This window comes from Elephas maximus, chromosome 5, assembly GCF_024166365.1.
Source record: "Elephas maximus indicus isolate mEleMax1 chromosome 5, mEleMax1 primary haplotype, whole genome shotgun sequence".
In the NCBI taxonomy this organism is placed as follows: domain Eukaryota; kingdom Metazoa; phylum Chordata; class Mammalia; order Proboscidea; family Elephantidae; genus Elephas; species Elephas maximus.
Window position 1 is genome coordinate 165289737 of NC_064823.1, and position 24996 is coordinate 165314732.

At 53.6% G+C, this 24996-nt stretch overlaps 1 protein-coding gene across 1 annotated transcript in view; it reads right to left on the minus strand.

Annotated features, from left to right (window-relative positions):
- Nucleotides 1-4910: 4910 nt before the first annotated feature.
- Nucleotides 4911-24996, minus strand: part of MAN2B2 (mannosidase alpha class 2B member 2) — a 34176-nt gene continuing 14090 nt past the window's right edge. The window contains exons 6-19 of the mRNA XM_049886787.1: nucleotides 22136-22313; nucleotides 21803-22001; nucleotides 20927-21117; nucleotides 19757-19922; nucleotides 18295-18428; nucleotides 15259-15533; nucleotides 13954-14145; nucleotides 12042-12291; nucleotides 11058-11168; nucleotides 10783-10975; nucleotides 8954-9070; nucleotides 7553-7665; nucleotides 6703-6823; nucleotides 4911-5373 (exon numbers count right to left, since the gene is read on the minus strand). Of these exons, the coding sequence (XP_049742744.1) occupies nucleotides 5276-5373; nucleotides 6703-6823; nucleotides 7553-7665; nucleotides 8954-9070; nucleotides 10783-10975; nucleotides 11058-11168; nucleotides 12042-12291; nucleotides 13954-14145; nucleotides 15259-15533; nucleotides 18295-18428; nucleotides 19757-19922; nucleotides 20927-21117; nucleotides 21803-22001; nucleotides 22136-22313 (2338 nt within the window). The 3' untranslated portion in view covers nucleotides 4911-5275. The remainder of the gene's footprint in view (nucleotides 5374-6702; nucleotides 6824-7552; nucleotides 7666-8953; nucleotides 9071-10782; nucleotides 10976-11057; nucleotides 11169-12041; nucleotides 12292-13953; nucleotides 14146-15258; nucleotides 15534-18294; nucleotides 18429-19756; nucleotides 19923-20926; nucleotides 21118-21802; nucleotides 22002-22135; nucleotides 22314-24996) is intronic.

Below are 24996 nucleotides of genomic sequence, written 5' to 3' on the forward strand. Positions count from 1 at the left end.
GGCATCAGTTCTTCTTTAGTCTTCCTTATTCATTGTCCAACTTTCACATGCATTCGAGGCAATTAAAAAGACCATGGCTTGGGTTTGGCACACCTTAGTCCTCAAAGTGACATCTTTGGGTTTTAACAGTTTAAAGAGGCCTTTTGCAGCAGATTTGCCCAATGCAATATGTCATTTAATTTCTCAACTGCTGCTTCCATGGGTGTTGATTGTGGATCCCAGTAAAATGAAATTCTTGGCAACTTCAGTCTTTTCTCTGTTTATCATGATGTTGCTTATTGGTCCAGTTGTGAGGATTTTTGTTTTCTTTGTTAAGGTGTAATCCATATGACAAGTACTTGAAGGAATATGTTAATGTTAACTATGGATTTTTTTAACAAAATTTTTATCGTGCTTTAAGTGAAAGTTTACAAATAAAGTTGGACTCTCATACAAAAATTTATAAACACCTTGCTATATACTTCTAATTGCTCTCCCCCTAATGAGACAGCACACTCCTTCCCTCCACTCTCTTTTTGTGTGCATTTGGCCAGCTTCTGACCCTCTCTACCCTCTCATCTCCCCTTCAGACAAGAGATGCCAACATAGTCTCATGTGTCTATTTGATCCAAGAAGCTCATTCTTCACCAGTATCATTGTCCAATCCCTGTCTGAAGAGTTAGCTTTAGGAATGGTTCTTGTCTTGGGCTAACAGAAGGTCTGGGGACCATGACCTTGGGGTCATTCTAGTCTCAGACCATTAAGTCTGGTCTTTTTATGAGAATTTGAGGTCTGCATCCTACCGCTCTCCTGCTCCCTCAGGGGTTCTTTGTTATTTTTCCTGTCAGGGAAGTCATCTGTTGTAGCCAGGCACCATCTAGTTCTTCTGGTCTCAGGCTGATGTAGTTTCTGGTTTATGTGGCCCTTTCTGTCTCTTGGGCTCATAATTACCCTGTGTCTTTGGTGTTCTTCCTTCTCCTTTGTTCCAGGTGGGTTGAGACCAATTGATGCATCTCAGATGGCCACTTGCTAGCGTTTAAGACCCCAGACCACCACAGACCACCACTCTCCAAAGTGGGTTGCAGAATGTTTTCTAAATAGATTTTATTACACCAATTGACTTAGATGTCCCCTGAAACAATGGTCCCCAAACCCCTACCTGTGCTACGGTGGCCTTCAAAGCATTCAGTTTATTGAGGAAACTTCTTTGCTTTTGGTTTAGTTCAGTTGTGCTGACCTCGCCTGTATTGTGTGTTGTCTTTCCCTTCACCTAAAATAGTTCTTGTCTACTACCTAATTAGTGAAAACCCCTCTCCCTCCGTCCTTCCCCCCGCCATAACCGTCAAAGAATATTCTCTTCTCTGTTTAAACTATTTCTCAAGATCTTATAGTAGTGGTCTTATACAATATTTGTCCTTTTGCAGCCAACTAATTTCACTCAGCATAATGCCTTCCAGATTCCTCCACGTTGTGAAATGTTTCACGGATTCATCATTGTTCTTTACTGATGTGTAATATGCCATTGTGTGAATATACCATAATTTATGTATCTGTTCATCCGTTGATGGGCACCGTGGTTGCGTCCATCTTTTTGCTATTGTAAACAGTGCTACAGTAAACGTGGGTGTGCATATATCTGTTCATGTAAAGGCTCTTATTTCTCTAGGATATATTCCAAGGAGTGGGATTGCTAGATTGTATGGTAGTTCTATTTCTAGCTTTTTAAGGAGGCCCCAAATTGATTTTCAAAGTGGTTGTACCATTTGACATTCCCACCAGCAGTGTATAAGTGTTCCAGTCTCTCCACCACCTCTGCAACGTTTATTATTTTGTGTTTTTTGGATTAATGCCAGCCTTGTTGGAGTGAGATGATATCTCATTGTAGTTTTGATCTGCATTTCTGTAATGGCTAATGATTGTGAGCATTTCCTCATGTATCAGTTAGCTACCTGAATGTCTTCTTTGGTGAAGTGTCTATTCATATCTTTTGCCCATTTTTTAATTGGGTAATTTGTCTTTTTGTAGTTGAGTTTTTGCAGTATCATGTAGATTTTAGAGATCAGGCGCGGATCGGGAATGTCATAGGCAGTCTTTTTACTCTTTTGGTGAAGTCTTTGGATGAGCATAGGTGTTTGATTTTTAGGAGGTCTTGTTGGGAGTTTTTTAATTACCTTTCATCTTCTTCTTTTGTTAGGGGTCTATTTAGTTCTACCTCTGTTTGTGTGAGTTTAGGTAGGTAGTGTGTTTCTAGAAATTCATCCATTTCTCCTAGGTTTTCGAATTTGTTAGAGTACAATTTTTCGTAGTAATCTGATATGATTCTTTTAATTTCAGTTGGATCTGTTGTAATATCGCCCATCTCATTTCTTATTCAGGGTATTTGCTTCTTCTGTTTTTCTTTTGTCAGTTTGGCCAATGGTTTATCAATTTTGTTAATTTTTTCAAAGAACCAGCTTTTGGTCTTGGTAACTCTTTCAATTGTTTTTCTGTTCTCTATTTCATTTAATTCTGCTCTAATCTTTATTTGCTTTCTTCTGGTGCCTAAAGGTTTCTTTTGTTGCTCTCTTTCTATTTGTTTAAGTTATAGGGATAATTTTTTTGATTTTGGCCCTTTCTTCTTTTTGTATGTGTGCATTTATTGATATAAATTGACCTCTGAGCCCTGCTTTTGCTCTGTCCCAAAGGTTGTGATAGGAAGTGTTTTCATTCTCATTGGATTCTATGAATTTCTTTATTCCATCCTTAATGTCTTCTATAACCCAGCTGTTTTGAGCAGAGTATTGTACAGTTTCCAAGTGTTTGATTTCTTTTCCCTGCTTTTTCTGTTATTAATGTCTACTTTTATGGCCTTATGGTCAGAGAAGATGCTTTTTAACATTTCAATGTTTTTGTATTCTGCTAAGGCTTGCTTTATGACCTAATATGCGGTCTATTCTAGAGAATGTTCCATGTGCGTTGGAAGAGAAAGTATGCTTGGCTGCTGTTGGGTGGAGTGTTCTGTATGTGTCTGTGAGGTCAAGTTGGTTGATTGTGGCATTTAGATCCTCTGTCTTTATTGAGCTTCTTTCAGGATGTTCTGTCTTTCACTGAAAGTGGTGTGTTGAAGTCTCCTACTATAGTTGTGGAGCTGTCTCACTTTTCAATCCTGTTAGTTTGTTTCATGTATCATGCAGCCCTGTCATTGGGTGCATAAATATTTAATATGGATATATCCTCCTGTTATATTGCCCCTTTAATCATTATATAGTGTCCTACCTTATCCTTTGTGGTAGATTTAACTTTAAAGTCTATTTTGTCAGAAATTAATATTGCCGCTTCTGCTCTTTTTTGATTGTTGTTTGCTTGATATATTTTTTTCCATCCTTTGAGTTTTAGTTTGTGTCTCTAAGTCTAAGGTGTGTCTCTTGTAGGCGGCATATAGGCACATCGTGTTTCTTTATCCAGTCTGAGATTCTCTGTCTCTTTATTGGTGCATTTAGTCTATTTACATTCAGCATGATTATGGATAGGTATTAATTTAGTGCTATCATTTTGATGTCTTTGTGTGTTGTTTCTTTTTCCCATTTACCTTCTTGTGCTGAGTAGTTTATCTTTATATATTGGCTTTTCCTCTTATTCATTGTTGTTGATTTTGTTTCTGCTGAGCCTCTATTTTTTCCTTGTATTTTATTTTGGTGAGTAGGGTAGTTAGTCTCCTTTGTGGTTACCTTAATATTTATTTTTCTAAGTTTAAACCTAACTTTTATTTCTTTATATCACCTTGTCTTCCTCTCCATATGAAAGATCTGTGACTACATTTCTTAGTCCCTCTTTATTGTTTTAACGTTGCCTTCTTTTACATTATGACATTGCTGTTTCCCTGTTTTCAGTGTTTTTTAATCTTGATTTATTTTTGTGATTTCCCTGTCTGGGTTGACATTTGATTCCTCTGTCCAGTGTTGTAGTCTTGGGTTGATACCTGGTATTATTGATTTTCTAACCAAAGAACTTAACTCTAGATTTTATAAAAAACAAGTAGAAGGCAAGAAGGTACTTTGGGTACTGTTATGGACTGAATTTTGTCCCCCTAGAAAGATATGTTGAAATCCTAACCCCTGTACTTGTGAATGTGATCCTGTTTGGAAATAGGCTCTTTGAAGATGTTATCAGTTAGGTTAACACAGGGTTATAAAGGAGTAAGGTGGCTCCTAATGCAATATGACCGGTGTCCTTACAAGACAAGAGACAGAGACAGGGAGACAGAGGATGGATGCCATGAGACACTGCAGCCACAAGCCAAGGAATGCCTGGAGCCACCAGAAGCTGGGAGAGCGGTATGGAATAGATTTTCCCTCAGAAGGAATCGACAAGGCTGATACCCTGATCTCGGACTCCCAGCCTCCAGAACTGTGGGAATAAATTTCTGTTCTTATAAGCCACCCAGTGTGTGGTATTTTGTTACAGCGACCCCAGGAAAACAATACAGGTACTAAATTTTATGATTTAACAGTTAATATAAATTGATTATGCATCTATTGAGGTAGGTCCACACCTACTCAGCCACAGTTCTGAAATCTAAACAACTCTGAAAGTGGAACGCTTCTTTGCGATTCCTTTGGTGGCGAGACCTGGTTTGTAGATGTGAAGTTGTTTGTGGTGGTTCTTCACCCAGTGTTGTGTGAACACCTGAGTGTTCATTGCAGGGATATCAGGGTTTGTTTCCTGTGCTGCCCCAGGTCTGGAGGGGTAGGGGTATTGCTCTTTCAATATAGGATGGTGCCCTTTCTAGAATTCTCAGGTGTCACAGTGGATTCCTCGCTGCCTTTCCCAGAACTTCCTGGGGTTGGCTTTTGAAAGTGAATGAAGACGCATGTGTGTGTGTGTGTGAAAATACCATGCATGTGAGACAGGAAGGCTGCTTGAATGGGGGAGGGTAAGAAACAGGACCTTGTAATTTAAATTTTATTTATAAAATGAAGAAAGAAAACTGCAAATCTGACCAAAAAAAAGAAAAACTATTGCCATTGAGTTGATTCTGACTCATAGTGACCCTATAGGACAGTGTAGGACTACGCCATCGGGTTTCCAGTGAGTGGCTGGTGGATTTGAACTGCCAACCTTTTGGTGAGCAGCCAAACGCTTAACCACTGAGCCACCATGGCCCCAAATGACCAATTCCTGAAGTTAGCCAGCTGAATTGGCAGTGCCGATTCAGACACTTGGCCTCCTGGCACCCTCCACACTGCTTTCCTTCCTTTCGTATTCTGTTCTGTTCTGTTACATGGAGTCACTGGTGGCCTGGAGCATTCGTGAGGGCTCACTGCTCTTGGAAGTGAACGAAGAACGTGCGGATTTCCTTTGGGTGGACTGTGACGGTGGTGCCTCCTGGCGGCCTCAGACTGGAGCTGGTGCCATCTAGGGGACAGAGGTGGTCTGTCCAGAACTGCTCTGGAGCCACCTGCTTCTCCAGGACGCTTCTTCCCATCCTCCCTCACAACCCTACACCTGCCTACAGTCTGCCGTGGCTCCCACTGTGATGATGGCTGTCTACCCCTCTGCCCTGGGACTCCTGGTGGGAGTGGGTCTCTCACATTTCTGCTGTCCCCCAGGGCCCAGCCCATGGCGGAAGCTATTAATAGGCTAGTTCTGGCCCCGATCAGCCTCATTTCCCCAAAGGGTGTTGCATTAGACATCTAAGGGCTTTCTGAGACCATCAGGTGAGCCTTGCCCTTTACCTCACTAGGCGCCACTGAAGCCATGCCCTGATGTTTGGGCTTCACCCTTGGGAGAGAAGTCTGTTCATCCATCCATCCACAAATCTGTCCATTCATCTACCCACTCAGCCATCTATCCACTCATCCAAGCATCCATCCACTCATCTGTCCATCCAGACACACACATTCATCCATCCATCATCCATCTACACATCTGTCTATCCATTTGTCCATCCATCCATTCACAATCCATCCATTTGTCCATCCATCATCCATCCATCCATCCATCTGTTCATCCAGCCATCCTTCCACCATTGACTGAATGTCTACTCTGAACCTGGAAGTATGTGTGCAGTGGATAAAGAAGAGATGTAGGAGACAGAAGAAACATGGGGAAGGGCTGGGAGAGCAGAGGAGGTGTGTGACCCAGCATGGGACTTGGGGAGGGCTTCGGGGGAGGCTGAGTGGGAGCAGGCCAGAATGGATGAGGGTGTTCCAGGCAGAGGGAGTGGCAGAAGCTGCCTGTGTAGGCAGGAGCTGACCATGCGGTGCAGGGTGGGTGCAGGACAGCAGAGGACAGCGGGGCCGGGCTGGGCGCAACCCTGTGAGCTGGAGAGCTTGGCTCTGACCTGGGGCATGGGCAGGGCTAGTGCAGCTCCAGGACCAAAAGTGACGGACAGGCCAATAGACACACACATGTATACACATGTAATCACACAGTACACATGCACACACATACCCCAAACATGCACACAGCACACAATGCTCACACGTATATACGGTACACACATGTATACATTCATGCAAACACACGGGGGCCCTGGCAGGCCTGATAGCTTGAGGAGGGCTGCGGATTCTTTGAGACTTATCTTGTGGCTCCTGGGGCAGGGTTGGGATCTGAACCTGGTCTGCCTAGCTCCCTGTCTGTGCTGACGGCCACGTTGGGAACCCCAGTGGAGGCCGAGTAGGGAGGGGGGTACCACCTCCGTGGGGCCCCCTCTACCTCCGTGGGGCCGAGCAGAGCTCCCACCTCCGCGGGTGCGGTGGGTCCGTGTCCGCCAGCTCCAGCGGCGCAGCGCATGCACATCCGAGGTCCCTGTGAGTGAGCGCTCCTCCAGGGCCACCACAGTCCCCAGGCCCCGCAGCACGGCCTGCAGGGACAGAGCAGGGGAGGGCAAGCCACACGGAGACCCCAGATCCCAGCATGAGAACAGCAGCAGGTGACAACGCCTTGGACTGAGTGTCCCGGTGCCGCCCTGCCCCAGAGCTTCACAAGTCGCTCTCTTAACCTTCACAACAAATCTGCAAGGACAGGCTTGGAGGTGGGGAAACTGAGGCTGGGGCGGCTGGATGTGCAAACCCAGGAATGGGCAGCATGTTAGCTGCCTCCCAGCATGGAGTCCCCTTCTCTGCCCAGGATGCGTGCTTAGCCCAGGGAAGGAGTGGCACAGCTACTCCCCACCCCCCACAAATAGCCATACCCCAGCCTGCCTCACAGATGTGGGGACAGTGGCCCCGTCTGCCACTGGGAGGAAAGACAAGCCTGCTGGGGGCAGTGGTGGCTCTCAGAGCATCCCTGAGTGACAGGAGAGAGCCCCAGGGGTGGCTGTACCCCACCCCCTCTGCCTTTCCCTACGCTCATGATGCTGTGATGCCTTGTGACACTGAGTTGACAATCAGGAAGACAACGGTCATGTGCTGAGGGCAGCCAGGTGGGGACATGGAGGAGACTGCCCATGATGACAGCGTCCAGCCACATTGCTCACAGCCAAGCTGTTCCTGACTACGAGAGGCTCCCTCCATACCAGGGAGAAAGGGTGCAGCTGGCAGCCCCTACTCCCCGTCAGCCTTGGGGCTTGAGGTGCCCATGGCAAGTGTACCTGCAGATCCACGGTCACTGGCTGAGACAGGACTGGGTCCTCCCCCACCTCATACAGGTGGTGGAGCCGCAGCAGCACTCGGCGCAGGTTGGCCTCGACCTCCCCCTGGCGGCCTTTGAGGACAGAGGGAGCAGTGAGAGGTCCATCTAGCCTTGTACCCTGAGTCTGCGCCTGGCGTGTACACATGACCCCATTGTGCATCCTTGAACCCCATGAGGCCGGCCACGGCCCCCATTGGACTGGCACCATACCAAGGCTCCAGGCGATGCAGGAGGGAGGGCCAAGTCTAGGCCTGGAAACCTCTGGTCTTGTCCAGGGGAGCCCAGCCCTGGAAGGGGTGTGGAACTTGAGGAAGGCTGTGGTACCGTCAGCCCCAGCCTCAGAGCTGCTCAGTCTAGGCGGGCAGGCAGGCTGTGGCTGGAGCAAATGCTTTGAGACAGGTCACATTAGCTCCACGGGCCTTGCCTCCACCAGGAAGCCCTCCCTGATGTCTCTGCTAGGGGCTTCTCTGTGATCACAGCCATCCTGTCTGGTGACTGTGCTGACTCCCTTGAGACAAGAGTGTGGTAAGCCCAGGGCTGTGCCCACCTGTCCCTGCTCCATCCTCAGCTCCTAGCACAGGACCTACTTGTGTAACAGTTAGGCTGCTTGAGCTCAGAGAAGTGGGCTCAGCATTCTGGGCTCCAGGACACCTGGGGAAGGCAGGGCTAAGTGGGCCCCTGAGGGTCGGCAGGATGTGGAGGCTGGAAGGGACTCCCTCAGAGAACTGGGAGGGTTGGAGACCTCGCTGTGGTCAGAGATCTGGAGTCTAGGCCTGCGTTTGCCCCGTTATGGGTTGAATTATGTCCTCCAAAAGCCATGTTCAAGTCCTCATCCTTGTACCCATGAATCTGGCCTATTTGGAAATAGGGTCTTTGCTGATGTTATCAGTTAGGTTAACATGATACCGTACTGGAGCAGGGTGGGCCCTGAGCCTATGTTGGAGCGATGTCTTTATAAAAGAGGAGAAGAGACACAGAAAGACAGGGAGACAGAGGAAGGTTGCCATGTGAAGATGGAGGCAGAGTGATGTGACCAAAAGCCAAGGATGGTGAGAAAGCACCAGAAGCAGGGAGAGACCAGAAGTATCCTCTCCTAGAGCCTTTGGAGGGAGCAGGGCCTGCCCACACCTTCATTGTGGACTTCTGCCTCCAGACTGTGAGAGAACATCCCTGCTGTTTTAAGTTCCTTGGTTTGTGGAAACTTGTTGTGGTGGTGTGAAGATGGTCACGGCCCTGTGTCCTCGGTCTCCTTGTTTGTCAGATAAGGGGCCAGGTGACCTCCGAAAGTCATGACAAGCTATCAGGGAAGCCCCTTCATCTGGGGCTTGGGGCCTGCACATAGCCTGTGTACCTGCCTCACCTTTCCGGAGACTCTCCAGGTGCTCGGTGTGGTTCGAGCTGTAGTTCCAGCCAGGGATGCTCAGGGTCTGCAGGTGAAGGTTGGGGGGAAGCGTCACGGCTGCCCGCTGCCGTGGTCCTGGGGGTGAGAACAGGAGAGCCCCCAGGGGCGGACGGATGGAGTGAGGAGAGGATCGTTGGGCCCGACTCCTTGTCCAGGGCTCCCCCACTACACCCCTACCCTTCTCCAGCCGATCCCCTCCCCCACACGCCCACCTGTGGGATCATAGATGCTGACAGTGGGAAGACCCTGTGTCTCCTAGTCCAGCGGTTTCAAACTACAAACAAGGAGACTAAGGCCCAGAGAGGGCATAGGGTCTGCTCAGGACCACATAGCAATTCACGCCGAGCCCGCTCCTCCCTGTCTTGTTGTCTGTCTCTCTTTCTGCTTGGAGGTGCCACGGCCCCCTCCTCCCTCTAACTCTAGGCTCTTGGCTGGAATGGCCCTCTCCCAACACCCAGGCCTCAGTGATTGGTTCAAGACCAGGCTGCATGACCTAAAAGGACCAATCAAAACCTTTCCCTGGACATTTACACTGGGGACCAGGAAGTCTGGGGCTCGGCTCCTCATGGGTGGGGGGAACCTGCAGCTGCAGGGCCATCCACAGGGGAGGGATGGGACAGAGGGACAGCCTTGTCTCAGTTCCAGTCCCTGGGCCCAGTTCTACCCCTGCCCTTCCCTTGGTCATGGGCCTTGGAATAACTGCCTTTGGTCAAGCTGGTTCAAGGGGGTTTCTCTTGCAGCTGCAGAGACCAGAGCAGGGCCAGGTTGTATGGGGCAGGCAGGAGCTGTGGACTTTCCCAGACTTAGAAGCTTCGCATGTCTGGGAAAGGCCCATGGCCCCTAACAGATCCAGGAGTGGATCCTGACCTCTCCTGACCCTGAGCTTGACATGGTCATATTGTCATAACTAGAAAGAACTGGGCACAGGAGGGAAGAGGATGGAGAAGACTCAGGGGAGGGTGCAAGGTGGAGGGGTGAGTCCTAGCCCTGCCGCTGATGAGCTGTTTGACCTCCAGCGAGCCCCTGATCCTCTCTGTACCTCAGTTTGCCCATCTATGAAATGAGGGCTGGACAGGTGGTCCCTGAGGTCCCTTCCTGCTCAAAAGTTGCCTGGATCCCTGAGGGCACAAACCCTCTGTGATGATTAATTTTATGTGTCAACTTGGCTAGGCTATGGCTCTCAGTGGTTTGGCCAAACACTAATCTAGGTGCTGTTCCATAATAGAATGTAATGCAGTGTAAGGAGCCTTGTTGGCGCAATGGTTAAGCACTCAGCTGCTAACTGAAAGGTTGGCAGTTTGAACCCACTGGCGACTCTGCAGGAGAAAGACCTGGCAATCTGCTCCTGTAAAGACTGCAGCCCAGGAAACTCTATGGGGCAGTTCTACTGTGAATTATAGGGTCACTATGAGTCAAAATCGACTAGATGGCACCCAACAACAGCAACAGTGTAATGTGATGTAATGATCTTCCATAACGTAATGTCCTCAAGCAGTCAGTTGAAAAGGGAGTTTCCCTAGGGTGCGTCCTGCCTCCGGAATACAAACAGATATTTTGGCAGAAGTGGACTCTGGGCTCTACTTGTCACCTGACCTATGGATCTTGCACTTGCCAGCTCCCCAGAGTTGAGTGAGCCAGTTCCCTGAAGTAAATCTCTCCCTCTCTATGTGTACATATCTCACTGGTTCTGTTTTTCTAGAGAACTCCAAGACCCTGTCCCAAAGCCCACCCTGCCAGGCTGGTGCATTCTGGGGTGGTGCCAACACAGCTCTGAGGCGTCTGCTCACCAGCTAGCTCCCCGCACAGTACCACGGGCCTGTGCTGCAGCGCCAGCCTGTCTCTCGGGTGCAGGGTGGCCGTGACTGGCTGGGGTGCCAGGAGCAGCCAGAGTGTGGGCCGGACGATCGAGGTGTCATTCAGTGTGAGGTTGTAGGCCAGGTCCCACTCGAGGTTGTTCCATAGCCGCCGGTGAAGCATGACCTGCAGGACAGGCTGTTCCTGGGCCAGTCTCTCACCAGGCGCCCAGGAGAACCGCCAAAGGGCTGCCTGCGCCCACTCGTACCTCCACCTGCCCGTTGTCCTGGCTGGAGACGCCATGTGCCCGCTCCGACAGCAGCACCAGCCTGCTTCGGTTGTCCTCGATGAAGGCCGTCTGGACCATGGGGTAGTAATTCTGCGGACACAACATCGCTAGGCTGACCACCGGGAGGAGGGCGAGGAGGCCAGGGGTCAGGGCTCACCTCCGCCCACCCAATCACTGTCCACACAGCATGGCAGCAGCTTGGAGCAGAGCCTTGGCAGGGTGCTCTGCTGCTTCCTGGCCACAGGGCCCTGGGGGATCGGCCTTGCCTGCCCAAGCCTGTTTTCCCACCTGTAACGCGGGGTCACACAATGGCTGGAAGGGGCGAGTGAATGAGTGTGGGCCAGTACAGCTTGGGGCTGGCCCTCCATCAACAGTCACTAGGCAGAAACCTGTGGGACGGCTGGGGTAGCAGCACAAAGCCCCTGCACCTGGCCCGTTGGAGGGGACGGCCTTGGCTCAGGGGCCTCCCAGCCTCGGCTCACAGGCCTCCCAGCCGTGGCCGTGAGAACCACCGAGACAGAATGGAAGGAGAGAAGCAGGAAGAAAGCAGAGCAGCATGGGGACCGCCCCTGCGGAGCCACGGGAGGAACAGGGTCGGCTTGCTGAAGGCCACAAATGCTCAGTGCTGCACCGTGCCTGTACCAGCCCCAGCCTCACAGCTCAGGGGTGTCACCCCCCTCCCGAGGACACAGGAGGGTGGCTGAGTAGCTGGGCAGCGTTCCTAGTAAGACCTGCTAATGTGGGTCCAGGCCCTGTAAATACTTGATGTCATCCTTCATCTCAGAACACCCCTTGGTGAGGTGTCCATTTTACAGAAGAGGAAAGTGAGGCACAGACCCCTTCAGTGACCTGGCTGAGGTCACTCAGTACCTGTTGTCCCCGTCGTTTACCCCAAGCCCACCTCTTAGCCCCTAAGGCCCAGCAGGGTGCATGGTGGGCAGCCCCGGGGCATTGTGGGTGTACCCGAGCGATGCTGTTGTTGGCGTGCGCCAGGTGGGGCCTGCGCTGCATCTGGTACCCGTTGTTGTCCGTGTGGATGACCTGCTGGCTGTCCAGGTCAGTGCTGGTCCTGAGCACGGCCTCGCGATTCAGCTCCAGTGGGCCTGCCCGGTACTCCTGCTCAATTCGTCCACACAGCAGCTCCCCTTTGGATGGTGGCACATGGACCAGCCGGGAGTGGATGGCGTATGTGTGCTCCTTGTCTGCTGGGTCCCTGCAGGAAGACGTGGAGCCGGGAAATACAGCCAGGAGCCTTCTGGATGCTCCGTCCCTCCTGCCTTTCTCCAGGGGTCAGCTGGGGGGAGGGCAGGAGGGACGGAGGGAGGGAGGGAGAGAAGGAGAAAGGGGAAGAAAGAGAAAAGGAGGGAGGGATGGAGGGTGGAATAGAAGGAGGGAAGGAAGGAGAGAGGGACAGGAGGGGACAGGGACGGGGGGAAGGGGCAGGGATGGAGGGAGGGGGAGGGCAGAGAAGCAGGGAGGCAGGTGAGGAGGCAGGGTGGGGCACAATTTGGCACTGTGTGGAAGAAGGCCCCATGTAGACACTGAGCACTGGGACGAGAGGGCCTGGGTCCTTGGTGCTGGAGGGCAGCTGAGCCAGCCCTGGACATGATGTCTACACATTGACAAAACAAGGACTCGTCCATGTGTGGGTTTGTCCCAGCCCTAAGCCTAGCTCCTAACCAGATGACCAGGGGGCTCTGTCCCAGCCCTGAACCTAGCTCCCAATCAGAGGACCCGGGGGCTCTGTCCCAGCCCTAAGCCTAGCTCCTAACCAGAGGACCCAGGGGCTGTCCCATCCCTGAGCCTAGCTTCTAATCAGATGACCTGGAGGCTCTGTCCCAGCCCTGATCCTAGCTCCTAACCAGATGACCCGGGGGCTCTGTCCTAGCCCTGATCCTAGCTCCTAACCAGAAGACCTGGGGGCTGCCCCATCCCTGAGCCTAGCTCCTAACCAGATGACCCGGGGGCTCTGTCCCAGCCCTGAACCTAGCTCCCAATCAGATGACCCAGGGGCTGTCCCAGCCCTGAGCCTAGCTCCTAATCAGATGACCCGGGAGCTCTGTCCCAGCCCTGATCCTAGCTCCTAACCAGATGACCTGGGGCCTCTGTCCCAGCCCTGATCCTAGCTCCTAACCAGATGACCTGGGGGCTCTGTCCTAGCCCTGATCCTAGCTCCTAACCAGATGACCTGGGGGCTCTGTCCCAGCCCTGAGCCTAGCTCCCAATCAGATGACCCAGGGGCTGTCCCAGCCCTGAGCCTAGCTCCTAATCAGATGACCCGGGAGCTCTGTCCCAGCCCTGATCCTAGCTCCTAACCAGATGACCCGGGGGCTCTGTCCCAGCCCTGAGCCTAGCTCCCAATCAGATGACCCAGGGGCTGTCCCAGCCCTGAGCCTAGCTCCTAATCAGATGACCCGGGAGCTCTGTCCCAGCCCTGATCCTAGCTCCTAACCAGATGACCGGGGGCTCTGTCCCAGCCCTGATCCTAGCTCCTAACCAGATGACCTGGGGCCTCTGTCCCAGCCCTGATCCTAGCTCCTAACCAGATGACCTGGGGGCTCTGTCCCAGCCCTGATCCTAGCTCCTAACCTGATGACCTGGGGGCTCTGTCCCAGCCCTGATCCTAGCTCCTAACCTGATGACCTGGGGGCTCTGTCCCAGACCTGATCCTAGCTCCTAACCAGATGACCTGGGGGCTCTGTCCCAGCCCTGAACCTAGCTCCTAACCAGAAGACCAGGCCACGCAGACACCATGGGACTGACAGACACCGGAGCACCTTCCTCCATTCACATTCAGCAGCAGCCGCAGTGGCAACCCCAGAGCAGAGCCAGGCCCTCTCCCTCATCCCGCTCACTGCACCCCTACTGTGTGCACCTGTAGAAGTATTGCCGGACCTCTGTCAGCAGCTTCCCAGCCACGATCTCCATCCCCACAGCACCCCAGGCGGGAACGGCTGCCTCGTGGGGCGAAAACATGTAGTTGTCAGAAATAGGGCCCTGCTTCACGTCGCCATTGGCGTGGTACTCCAGGAACTCCTGGGTCACGTGCACGGTTCGGTTACTCCAGCTGCAGAGGCAAGAGGACACTGTTCTTCTCATGGGTGAGAGAGCAGAGGGTCATTGTTGGGGATCAAGTGTACCCCTCACCCCAGATGCTGCTGTGAGCCAGGAGGGATGCAAATGACCCCAACAAGCCCAGGCAACTGTTCCAGGACCAGGCAACAAAGCTCCTACATCTGGTCCCTATCGGGCTCATCAGACCCCACCCAGCACCAATGTGGCCTTTGTCTCCACAAGGCTTTAACACTAGGCTGATGACCCGGGTCCCAGAGTGGATCACAGATCATGAGAGGACAGGGGATCACCCCGGCCACTGCAGAGAGGATGCACCAGCACAGATGGCAGCGCAGACTGAGAAGGGGCACACGGCCTACTCATTTCACGGGGTATGGGAGACAAAGCCTGAGAAAGGACAGGTTGGCCACAAACCATGGGGAAGTCCTGTCCTGGGTGGTCAATGGCCATTGCTGCTGTCAACTAAGAGCTGCTGAAGGAATGACCTTGTCAATGAATGAATGGATGGATGGGCGGATAGGTGGATGGGTGGGTAGGTGGATGGGTAGATGGATAGGAGGGTGGGTTGATGGATGGGTGGATGGGTAGATGGGTAGATGGGTGAATGGGGGGGTGGTTGGGTGGATGGATGGGAGGATGGATGGATAGGTGGGTGGATGGATGGATAGGTAAGTGAGTGGAAGATGGATAGGTAGGTGGGTGGGTGTATGCATGGATGGGTGGGTAGGTGGATAGATGATGAGTGTGTGGGTTGGACTAGATGATTTCCAAGGTCCCTTCATACTCTAAAGCCAGTATGACTATTGAACACAGATTTTGATTCTCTAAACTTAAAAAAGTGGGTAACATGAATATTGCATTTTTTCCCTGGAGTTGCTCAACACCTCTTTGTCTATGGATCAACAACCCCAGCATGAAAAAGTGCAAGAAAGGCTTTCCTAAGTCACTTTCCTAGAAGTAAAGGTCGTAACAGTGTTAACAGTCTGCAGCACCATCTGGTCCTTTTCTGAGCAGGTGAAAAAACAGAGATTCCAGGTGGGGGTGTGACGTGCCCAGGCCCAAGGGCACCCCTTCCACCTCAGAGCCAGCCATGGCTGCACCTCACCTCTCCTGGATGCTGTGCATCAGGTTGGTGTCCTGGTCCATGAGCACAGTGTAGCAGTCATTCATTATGGGCACCAGGCGCCTGCCCTTATGGCTGGCACGTCTCCTCGGCCTGCGGTCAAACTGGATGATGCTGGCCACGGTGGCAGATGGCTCCTGGAGGCCCTCCTGAGCCCCCAAAGTAGGTCTGATGCTATAGTGTCGGTAACTGAGGCCCGGGATTGTGGTCAAGATATGCAGGTCGTATGTGGATGGCGTGGATGTTGAGTTCTGGAGCTGCAAAGCCAGAAGGATGGAAGGAAATGATGGATTTCATGGCTAGAAGACACCCGAGTCTCCTCAGTATCCCTGGCTTGCACACTCCGATGAGGGGGGTGCTCACTATCCACGTTTCTTGTACTGTCCTGCGTTCTCCTCTCTGCCTCCTTCCCCTGGGCTTGGCTTCACCCTCTAGGACTCCCAGATTCACTGGCCCCAGGTAGCCCTTCAGTGACCTAGAGATAATCATTGGTTCCCCCTATGCCTTCTACTCAGGGTGAGCACTCCTAGCCTTCCATCTTTCCTCTTCGGCCAAAGGCAGATGCTATGGATTGAATATGTCACCCAAAAATAAGTGTTGGAAACCTAACCCCTATACTTATGGATATAATCCCATTTGGGAATAAGGTTTTGTTATGTTAATGAGTTCGTATCATTGTAGTGTGTCTTAAACCTACTCACTTTTGAGATATAAAAAGAGCAGATTAGGCACAGAGAAGCAAGCACAAATGGAGGGGAAGACACATGCCACGTGGAGATTGCCAAGGAATGCCAAGAACACTAGAGAAGCTGAGACAAGTATTTTCCCCCAGAGCGGACAGAGAGAGTCTTCCCCTAGAGCCAGCGCACTGAATTCGAACTTCTAGCCTCCTGACTGTGAGAATACACCTGATCATAAAGAAAATGAAAATCTCAGAACTGGACCAATAAACAGCATCATGATAAATGGTGAAAAACTGGAGTTTCAAGGATTTCATTCTACTTGGATCAACCATCAATGTCCATGGAAGCAGCAGTCAAATCAAACAATTGGCCAAATCTGCTAAAAAAGACCTCTTTCAAATATTAAAAAGCAAAGATGTCACTTTGATGACTAAGGTGCACCTGACCCAAGCCGTGGTGTTTTCAACTGCCTCATCTACCTGCGAAAGCTGGACAATGAATAAAGAAGACTGAAGAGGAATTGATGCTTTTGAACTCGTGTTAGCGAAGAACACTGAACATACCACATGGACTGCCAGAAGAACAAACAAGTCAGTATTGGACAAAGTACAGCCAGAAGGCTCCTTAGAAGTAAGGATGGTGAGACTTTGTCTCACATACTTTGGACATATTATCAGGAGGCACCAGTCCCTGGAGAAGGACATCATGCTTGGTGAAGTAGAAGGTCAGTGAAAAAAAGGGAGACCCTCGATGAGACGGATTGACACAGTGGCTGCAACAATGAGCTCAAGCATAACAACACTGATGAGGATGGTGCAGGACCGGGCAACATTTTGCTCTGCTGTACACAGGGTCACTATAAGTTGGGAGCCAACTCAACTGAAACTAACAACAAACTGCGAGAAAATAAATTTCCGTTTGCTGAAGCCACCCACTTGTGGTATTTCTATTACAGCAGCACTAGGAGACTAAGGCAGTGGGTGGCCCCAATCCAGGTCCTGATCTCAGACCTCTCCTGAGGACCATGAACATCCATGTTGGAGGCAGCCACTCGCATGTCCAGAGTAGACCCACCCCCTCCCACACCAGCTCACCTCCCACAGTCCCGCGCCAACGTGGTCCTTCCCGCACCCACCCCACAGCCACTCCACCTCACCCCCCCACAGCCATTTCCACCCCTGAAGGCCACCCTCCACCAAGGCCTGCTCAGGCCCCTTCTCGGGACTCCCAGGACCCCTTCCCCTGTGGCCTCCACTTGGTCAAAGCTGCCATGCACCCGCCTCTATGGCTGCTCAGAGTCCTCACTGGTCTCCCCATGTCCACCCCTGTCCCCACAGTCTGCAGGTCCAGCAGGCCCAGTCTCATCGTGCCCTCACATGCTATGACCACCTGCCCCTCCCCCCATGCCTCCCACTGCAGTGTCTTCCGTCAACACGACTTTGTCCAGGCTGGCCTCCTGGCCTCTCCTCTCTCTCGTTACCTGATTGGGGGTACTGAAGAGGGGACAGCCCCTAAGGGAAGCAGCAGTCTCTGAGGGAGGAGGCTGGGGGCCCTGCTAACAAGCCTCATGGGCTGTGTGGCCTCTAGCCCGGCGGAACCCACTCTCCACCTCCACCCTGCATCCCTTGTCCTCCCCAACGACCTCCCTCTTCAGTCATCCCTCGTCACACGCCATGGGCTCCTATCTTATTTGCTGCCTGCCTCCTCCCTAGACCATCAGCCCCAAGGGCGGGGTCTCTGCCTGTTGTTTCTGTAGACCAGGAGCAGGCACCCCACAACAGCTGGTGAGTGGGCGGACTCCTCCTCAGTGTTAATTCGGGTACGAGTGTTAGCTTCCCCCAACTTTCCAGACGAACCTTCCTCTCCCCAAGGGTGCCCCGCTATCATCTCCCCGCCTCCGTCATGTCTGTGTGTCTTCTGCTGGAAGGTGGCCTGCAGGGGTAGGGACTGGCCTCACTCACGTCAGGGCCCCCACCAGCCCCGGTTGGGCCCAGACTCACTTCCAAAAGTGTTTGCTGAAGGACCGAGGGGTGTCCCTGAGTCTCCCCCCAAGCAGGGTTGGCTGGATGACATGCAGCTGCCCTCACCCAACAGGTGCCCCCTTGGTGAGGCCTCTTAGTGAGGGTGGAACTCTAAGCACGGGTTTGTTAGGTCAGCGACATTTGGAGTTAGGAGCTGATATTACTTCCCCCGCCCCCGCCAGCCCCATCTGAGTTAGAATCCCAGCTCTGCCCCCTCCCAGCTGCGTGGGGCCTCAGTTTCCCCCTCGCAGGGCAGGGCCAGGGAGGATGACACGTGAGTATAGCAGTGCCCCCAGTGGGCTTCACCCCCATACCTGTGCAGGCACGGGGTGGCCTGATTCATCTGTGACTCGGACTCCGGGAAAGCCAACAGTCAGGGTGACGATGGTGGTGACAGTCCAGGCCAGCGGGTTGTAGACCACAGCAGAGTGCCCCTCAGGCCCCGCACCTGCACAGAGAAGAGGCTGGACTGGCCCCAACCACTCACTTGGCCACTGAGCCGCCCTCTGGGAGCCCTTGGGGAGGAACAGGAGGACAGGTGGTGTTCACAGCTGTGGCAGATGTCAAGTCCTGATCAGTACTGCAGGTGGCTTGGGCCACTGAGGCTGCTGTGAACCAGCTCCTGATGGGGGAGGGGGTGGGGTGTCCCTGGCCACTCCTCACACACCTGCCCCAGCTCCACCTTACAGATGAGGGCATTGAGGCCCAAGTGGACCCCGCTCTCAGAGGACAAGCTTTTAGCCCTGGGGACCAAGTGGCCAGGGCCATCTCTGCTGCCTGGAGGGCCATGTCCACCTGCCGAGCCAGCCTCCAAGGACTGGGCTCTCCTCAGCCACCCTACGGTAAGGACTGGGTTCCCCTCTGAGGCCCTGTGGTAAGGGTTGGACTTCCTTACAAGGCCTATGGTAAGGACTGGGCTCCCCTACAAGGCCCTGCAGCGAGAACTGGGCTCCCCTCTGAGGCCCTGCAGTAAGGACTGGGCTCCTCTCTGAGGCCCTGTGGTAAGGACCAGGCTCACCTCTGCGGTCCTGCCGAGAGGACCAGGCTCCCCTATGAGGCTCTGTGGTGAGGACCAGGCTCCCCTATGAGGCCCTGCAGTGAGGACTGGGCTCCCCCTCTGAGGCCCTGCAGTGAGGGCCCCAGCCCTTTGGTCCCATCCTGGCAGCCCACATGTCTTAAACCCCTCCAATCTGAGGACCCTGGGTTCCTGACCAGGTGCGCACACCCAGCCTTCTGGCCTCTGCAGCTACCCTGGCCTGGGATACCTTCCTGGGTATTTCTGACTTGTCATCGCTCAGGGAAGCTGCCTGGCATGCCCCTTGCAGTGAATGGCCTGGCAGCAAGCTCTACTTCTCCAGCTGTCTCCAGCAAGTGTCGTTCCCGAGGGCAGGGCCCAGTCTGCTCCATCCCTGGTCATCAGGGGCCTGGAGAGCGTCTGAAGGTCAGTGAGATGGGGGAAGGGCAGCAGTGGGAGAGATGGGGGTGCAGACTGGCGATGGAGGCTAGTGTGGGGAGCAGGAGAGGCGGGAAGGCTTGGGCTCAGAGACTGTCTCATCGAGCCGATGACTCGATGGCACCTGACAACCTGACAACGTGTAACTGAACGTCCGTCTGTCCCTTCTCATCTCACAGATGAGGAATGGCGGCACAGACAGGAAACAGCATTGCAGCTCACACTGCAGGTTGGGGTCGACGAGGGATCTGGACTCAGAGTATGGCACTCAGGCCCCTCCCTGCCGTGCCAGGACCTCTCACCCACGGTTCGGGGCTGCTTGCCTGAGTCTGCCGCCGGCACTGCTCGCCGCTCCCCCGCCTCAGGCCCGGCCAGGACGATGGCGGCCATCAGCTTTCGCACTCCCAGCATCCCTGTGGCCAGGTGCTCCTTGTACATGTCTCTCACCTTGGGGGACTCGGTGCCGGTGATGGCGTCGTGGTGCTGGACCTGTGTCCCCACCCCGTGTCAGGGAAGAGTGGGGTCAGGACCGCCTTCGCTCTGCACCAGCTGCCTGCCTGGCCCCCAGCAGCTCTGCTCAGTCTCACCAAGTGCAGTGGGGGAGGCTGGCATCGCCCCATTTTACAGAAGGGGAAACTGAGGCTCAGAGACTGAGGAACTTGCCTCACTTTTCCTGACCTCATCAGGCTTCTCTACTTGGGGCAGAAAACAGACTTCTGGAAAGGGCCATTCCAGGTTGCCCTCCTCCACCCAGTCTTCCCACACCTGCAGCTACTCCGCGCTGGGCCCACTCCACACGACACACATTTACATTTCCCTACAGCCCTGAGACGGTCCCTAGGTGTCCCAACCTAAAGGTTGGTGGTTTGAACCCAACCCGCAGTACCACAAAAGAAAGGCCTGGAGATCTGCTCCTGAAAGGTCACAGCCAAGAAAAGGCTATGGCAGTTCTGCTCTGTCACATGGGCCACTGTGGGTCAGGGCCAGTGGCAGCAACAGCACCGCCCTGAGGCAGAGGCAGGGTATCTCCACTTCAGAGGGGGAACCGAGGCCACGGGTGACACCCCTTGGCACACCCACTCTGCCAGGCTTTAAAATCCATCCATTTCACCCCAACACGATGAAAATCCTGCCAGCAATTCCCTTTAGGTAATCGTAAAAACGGCATGGCTGGGTAGCCCTTTCCTGGCTGGGTGACTGAGGACAAGTTACGGGACTTCTTGGCCCTCAGTTTTCACATCTGTACAATGGGGGTGGAATTTATGAACAACTTGCTGTGTGGCAGGCACCATGCCTGACAGCGGACCCCACCCCCCTGCCCTTTAACCCTCTGGTGAAATCGTCCACACGAGAAACCTCAAGCTTACACAGGCCGTCAGGCCTCCATGCCAACCTCATGATCAAAAGGCCCCTCAGTTTTCCCATTTGTGAAGTGGGCTCTAGTGTTCTGTGTGCAGGAGGACATGCTGAGATGAGTGGGGAGGTCCTGTTACCTCGGAAACAGCCCAGCGGAGCTGTCGCAGCTGTTGCAGGGCCCAGGCCGGGTCCAGGAGCCTGTGGGGGGCCGGCCACATGTGGCGTGTGAACATGGACTCACCAGCATGCAGCAGGGCGCTGGCTCGTCGTGCCAGCCCCTTGAGCACGCTTCGGGACGTGTAGAAACCAGTCCAGGCCTGAAACGGTTCTGGAGACCGGGAGATGGGGCTTGAGACTCCAGGCACCAGCCAGAGGGCTGGGGTGAGACCCCGAGGGGATGGGGGCTTCCAGGGGGTGGCCTTGAGGGCAACGGGGGCTCCTGAGGTGTGAGAGGATTGGGGGCCCCCAGGGCACAACCTGGGGGTAGCAGGGACTCCCAGGATTGCACACTGAGAGGATGGGCACTCCGGAACTTGACCTGCAGGCCTGGGCTTTGGAGGGTGCTCTCTGCCTCCCCTGGCTCTCAGTGTGATGCTGGATTTGGCCTGGTCCTTTCCCCTCCCTCCCAGCAGGGATGTGTCCAGAGCCCAGGAGCCAGGCATGAAGCAGACCAGCCCCCACATGACCATGCAGTAACAGAAGGAAACCTGGGGCCCACGGAACCCCAAGAAGGCAGCGGCCCAGCTGCACTCAGAAAGGCTTCCTGGAGCTGGTGACCTGGGAGGGTAAGGGGGGCCCATGCAGAGAGGGGAGGGGGGCCTGGGCAGGGGATCTGTGGGTGCAGAGGTGTGGAGGCAGGGGACTTCTGGGTGTGGAAGTCGTGAGAGGTCAGCCAGGGTGTCTGAGTGGAGGGTGGGGATGAGGCTGTCCCTGCCCCGCACCCCACAAGGCCTGTGGCACCCTGGGGGCCTGGAGGGCAGATGGCACAGACGCTGAGGTCGCGGCGCTGGTACCTGACGAATAAGGCAGGAAGTCCTGGTGGCCGCGCACGCCCCAGGTGGTGTTAAGAGCGTGCAGCGCACCGAAGTAGTCAGCCAGCGTGGCGTACTGTGCAGAGACGCCCAGCTCGGCCGCGCGGCTGTTGATGTGGTCCAGCAGGGGGTCCATGTTGGTGAACTGCACCGAGGCGTTGAAGAACTGCTTGTCACATCCCTGCGGGCAGGTGGGGGCTCATCACCACCCCGCCACCCCTTCCCCCCCGAGCTGGCTCCCACATCAAATCCCTGGCGTCTCGCCACAGCAGTCCCTGGGCTGTGTGGAGGATGCCAGGACCAGGACCCCCATACCCAGGGCCAGAGAACATAGGGCGTCCGGAACCAGGCAGCCCGCTGCCTCACGTTGGCCACCAGGGCTTCCGCGTACAGGTCAATGTTGGCTGGAGTGACGGGCTCACTCATGTTGGGGTACACCCCATCTGGGGGTGGATCCGGGAAGACAGCCACACCGTTCCAGTAAAACCCAGACCTGCAGGAGAGAACAGGGTCAGGGGGCCCCTCAACTGGCAGCAGGGTGAAGGAGCTCCTGCTAGGGAAGAGAGACGCCCCCAGCATCAGGGCCCCCCGCCAGGGTCAGAGAGACCCTCCAGGGTGAGGGCGGCCCACCAGGGTCACAGACGTCCACCTCAGGGTGAGGTAGCCCCAATTCAGGGAGAAGGAACCCCCCAGGGTCAGGGAACCCTGCTTCATGGAGAGGTAACCCCCCAGGGTCAGGGAGGCCTAGCAGGGTCCAGCTGGGGGCTGCTGACCCTCCCTCTGGTCATCTGTGAGGTGAGAGCAGAGCCTTGTAGATGGACAGGCTCCATCCCAGCTCCACCATTTACCAGTGGGGACCGCAGCCCGTCACTTCACCCTGACTCCCCCTGCTGTCATGTGGGTCAGCAGCTTGCCTCCTGCCCCCATGGCTGGTGCAGCCATGGGTCAAATCAAGGCACTTGTCTGTTTGCTTGTCCAGTCGCCTCCCTGCCTGTCAGACCCGGGGCTGGAGGCAGGAGCAGGGCCAGGCTAGGGTGAGGCAGGTGAGGCACTCCCTGGGTGCCCAGAGTCTCAGTCATCAAGATCAATGACAGCTTAAGGCAACACCTTAAAAATAAAAATTGATGCCCCAAATCCAGGATGAACAAAACATCAATGTTTAAAAAAGGACAGGATCAGTATTATGGGTTTTCCCTTTTGCCTCAGGCTCCAGTGTGGCTCTTTGGGCACTGACCCCAAGAAGCCACAGGTCAGCCTTCTGGGCTCACCCCTTACCCTACCCTGGGGCTCTGGGCCCCGCTGTGTCTTCACCCAAACTCCCCGGAACAGGGAGCCGTGCATCAAGGTGAGGGTGGATGGCGGTGGTCCAGCTGAGCTCCGCTGTGGGACCCCTTTTCTTCTCCCCCTCCCCTCCTTGCTGCAACCTGGCAGGGATAGGGACTCTCGCCATGCCAACTGCCCTGGCAACCTGAGGGAGCAAGGTGGGTGGGGACGAAGCCAGGCCATGGCGGGGCCTCTCCCCACCCCCAGCCCAGCACCCTCTGGCTTGAAGTCCACGCCCTCCAGGCAGAGGTGGGATGGGGGCCTGGAGGTGATGTCATTGTCAAGAGTTGCGGGTGGGTGGAGGGTATCAGAGGATGCTAGCACTGCTCCTCCACAGCTGGACATGCCCTGGGGGACGGCATGGACAGGAAGAGGGGGCCGGACGGTGCCGGGGCTCCAGGAACTGCCCGCTTCAACTTCTTCTCCCTCAGACAGGGGAAGCCCAGGACCGAGCGGGAGGGACCCAGTGGGCCAGGGTGGAGGTAAGACCTCACTCTTCAGATCTTCCCACTGTGGGAAGACTCAGAGCAAGGATTTTGGAGTCACACAGAACTGAGTCAATCCCAGCTCTCCACATACCAGGTTGGGCGACTACAGTGGGTTTAATTGTGTTCCCCAAAAGATATGTCTACCTCTTAACCACGTCATTAAGGTCAACTCTACTTTGAGGAGGCAGCTCTTCCCCAGTCATCTTTTGAGTGCCTTCCACCCTGGGGGCTCATCTTCCAGCACTATATCAGACAATGTTCCGCTGCTATTCATAAGGTTTTCACTGGCTAATGCTTTTCAGAAGTAGACTGCCGGGTCCTTCTTCCTAGTCTGTCTTAGCCTGGAAGCTCAGCTGAAACCTGTCCTCCATGGGTGACCCTGCTTGTATCTGAATACCAGTGGCATAGCTTCCAGCATCACAGCAACACGCAAGCCACTACAATAGGACAAACTGACAGACAATGCCAACAAATTTTGAAGACAGCTACCTGGCCAACCAACTGGAAAAGATTCATATATGTGCCCATTCCAAAAAAAGGTGATCCAACGGAATATGGAAATTAATAAACAGTATCATTAATATCACATACAAGTAAAATTTTGCTGAAGATCATTCAAAAACGGCTGCAGCAGTATATTCACAGGGAACTGCCAGAAATTTGGGCTGGTTTCAGAAGAGGACGGGGAACCAGGGATATCATTGCTGATGTCAGATGGATCCTGGCTAAAAGCAGCGAATACCAGAAGGATGTTTACCTGTGTTTTATTGACTATGCAAAGGCATTCGACTGTGTGGATCATAACAAACTATGGATAACACTGTGAAGAATGGGAATTCCAGAACACTTAATTGTGCTCATGAGGAAACTGTACATAGATCAAGGGGCAGTTGTTCGGACAGAAAAAGGGGATACTGATTGGTTTAAAGTCAGGAAAGGTGTGCGTCAGGGTTGTATTCTTTCCCCATACCTATTTAATCTGTATGCTGAACAAATAATCTGAGAAGCTGGACTCTATGAAGAAGAATGGGGCATCAGGATTGGAGGAAGACTCATTAACAACCTGCGTTATGCAGATGACACAACCTTGCTTGCTGAAAGTGAAAAGGACTTGAAGCACTTACTAATGAAGATCAAAGACCACAGCCTTCAGTATGGATTACACCTCAACATAAAGAAAACAAAAATCCTCACAACTGGACCAATGAGCAACATCATGATAAACAGAGAAAAGATTGAAGTTGTCAAGGATTTCATTTGACTTGGATCCACAATCAACAGCCATGGAAGCAGCAGTCAAGAAATCAAAAGACACATTGCCTTGGGCAAATCTGCTGCAAAGGACCTCTTCAAAGTGTTGAAGAG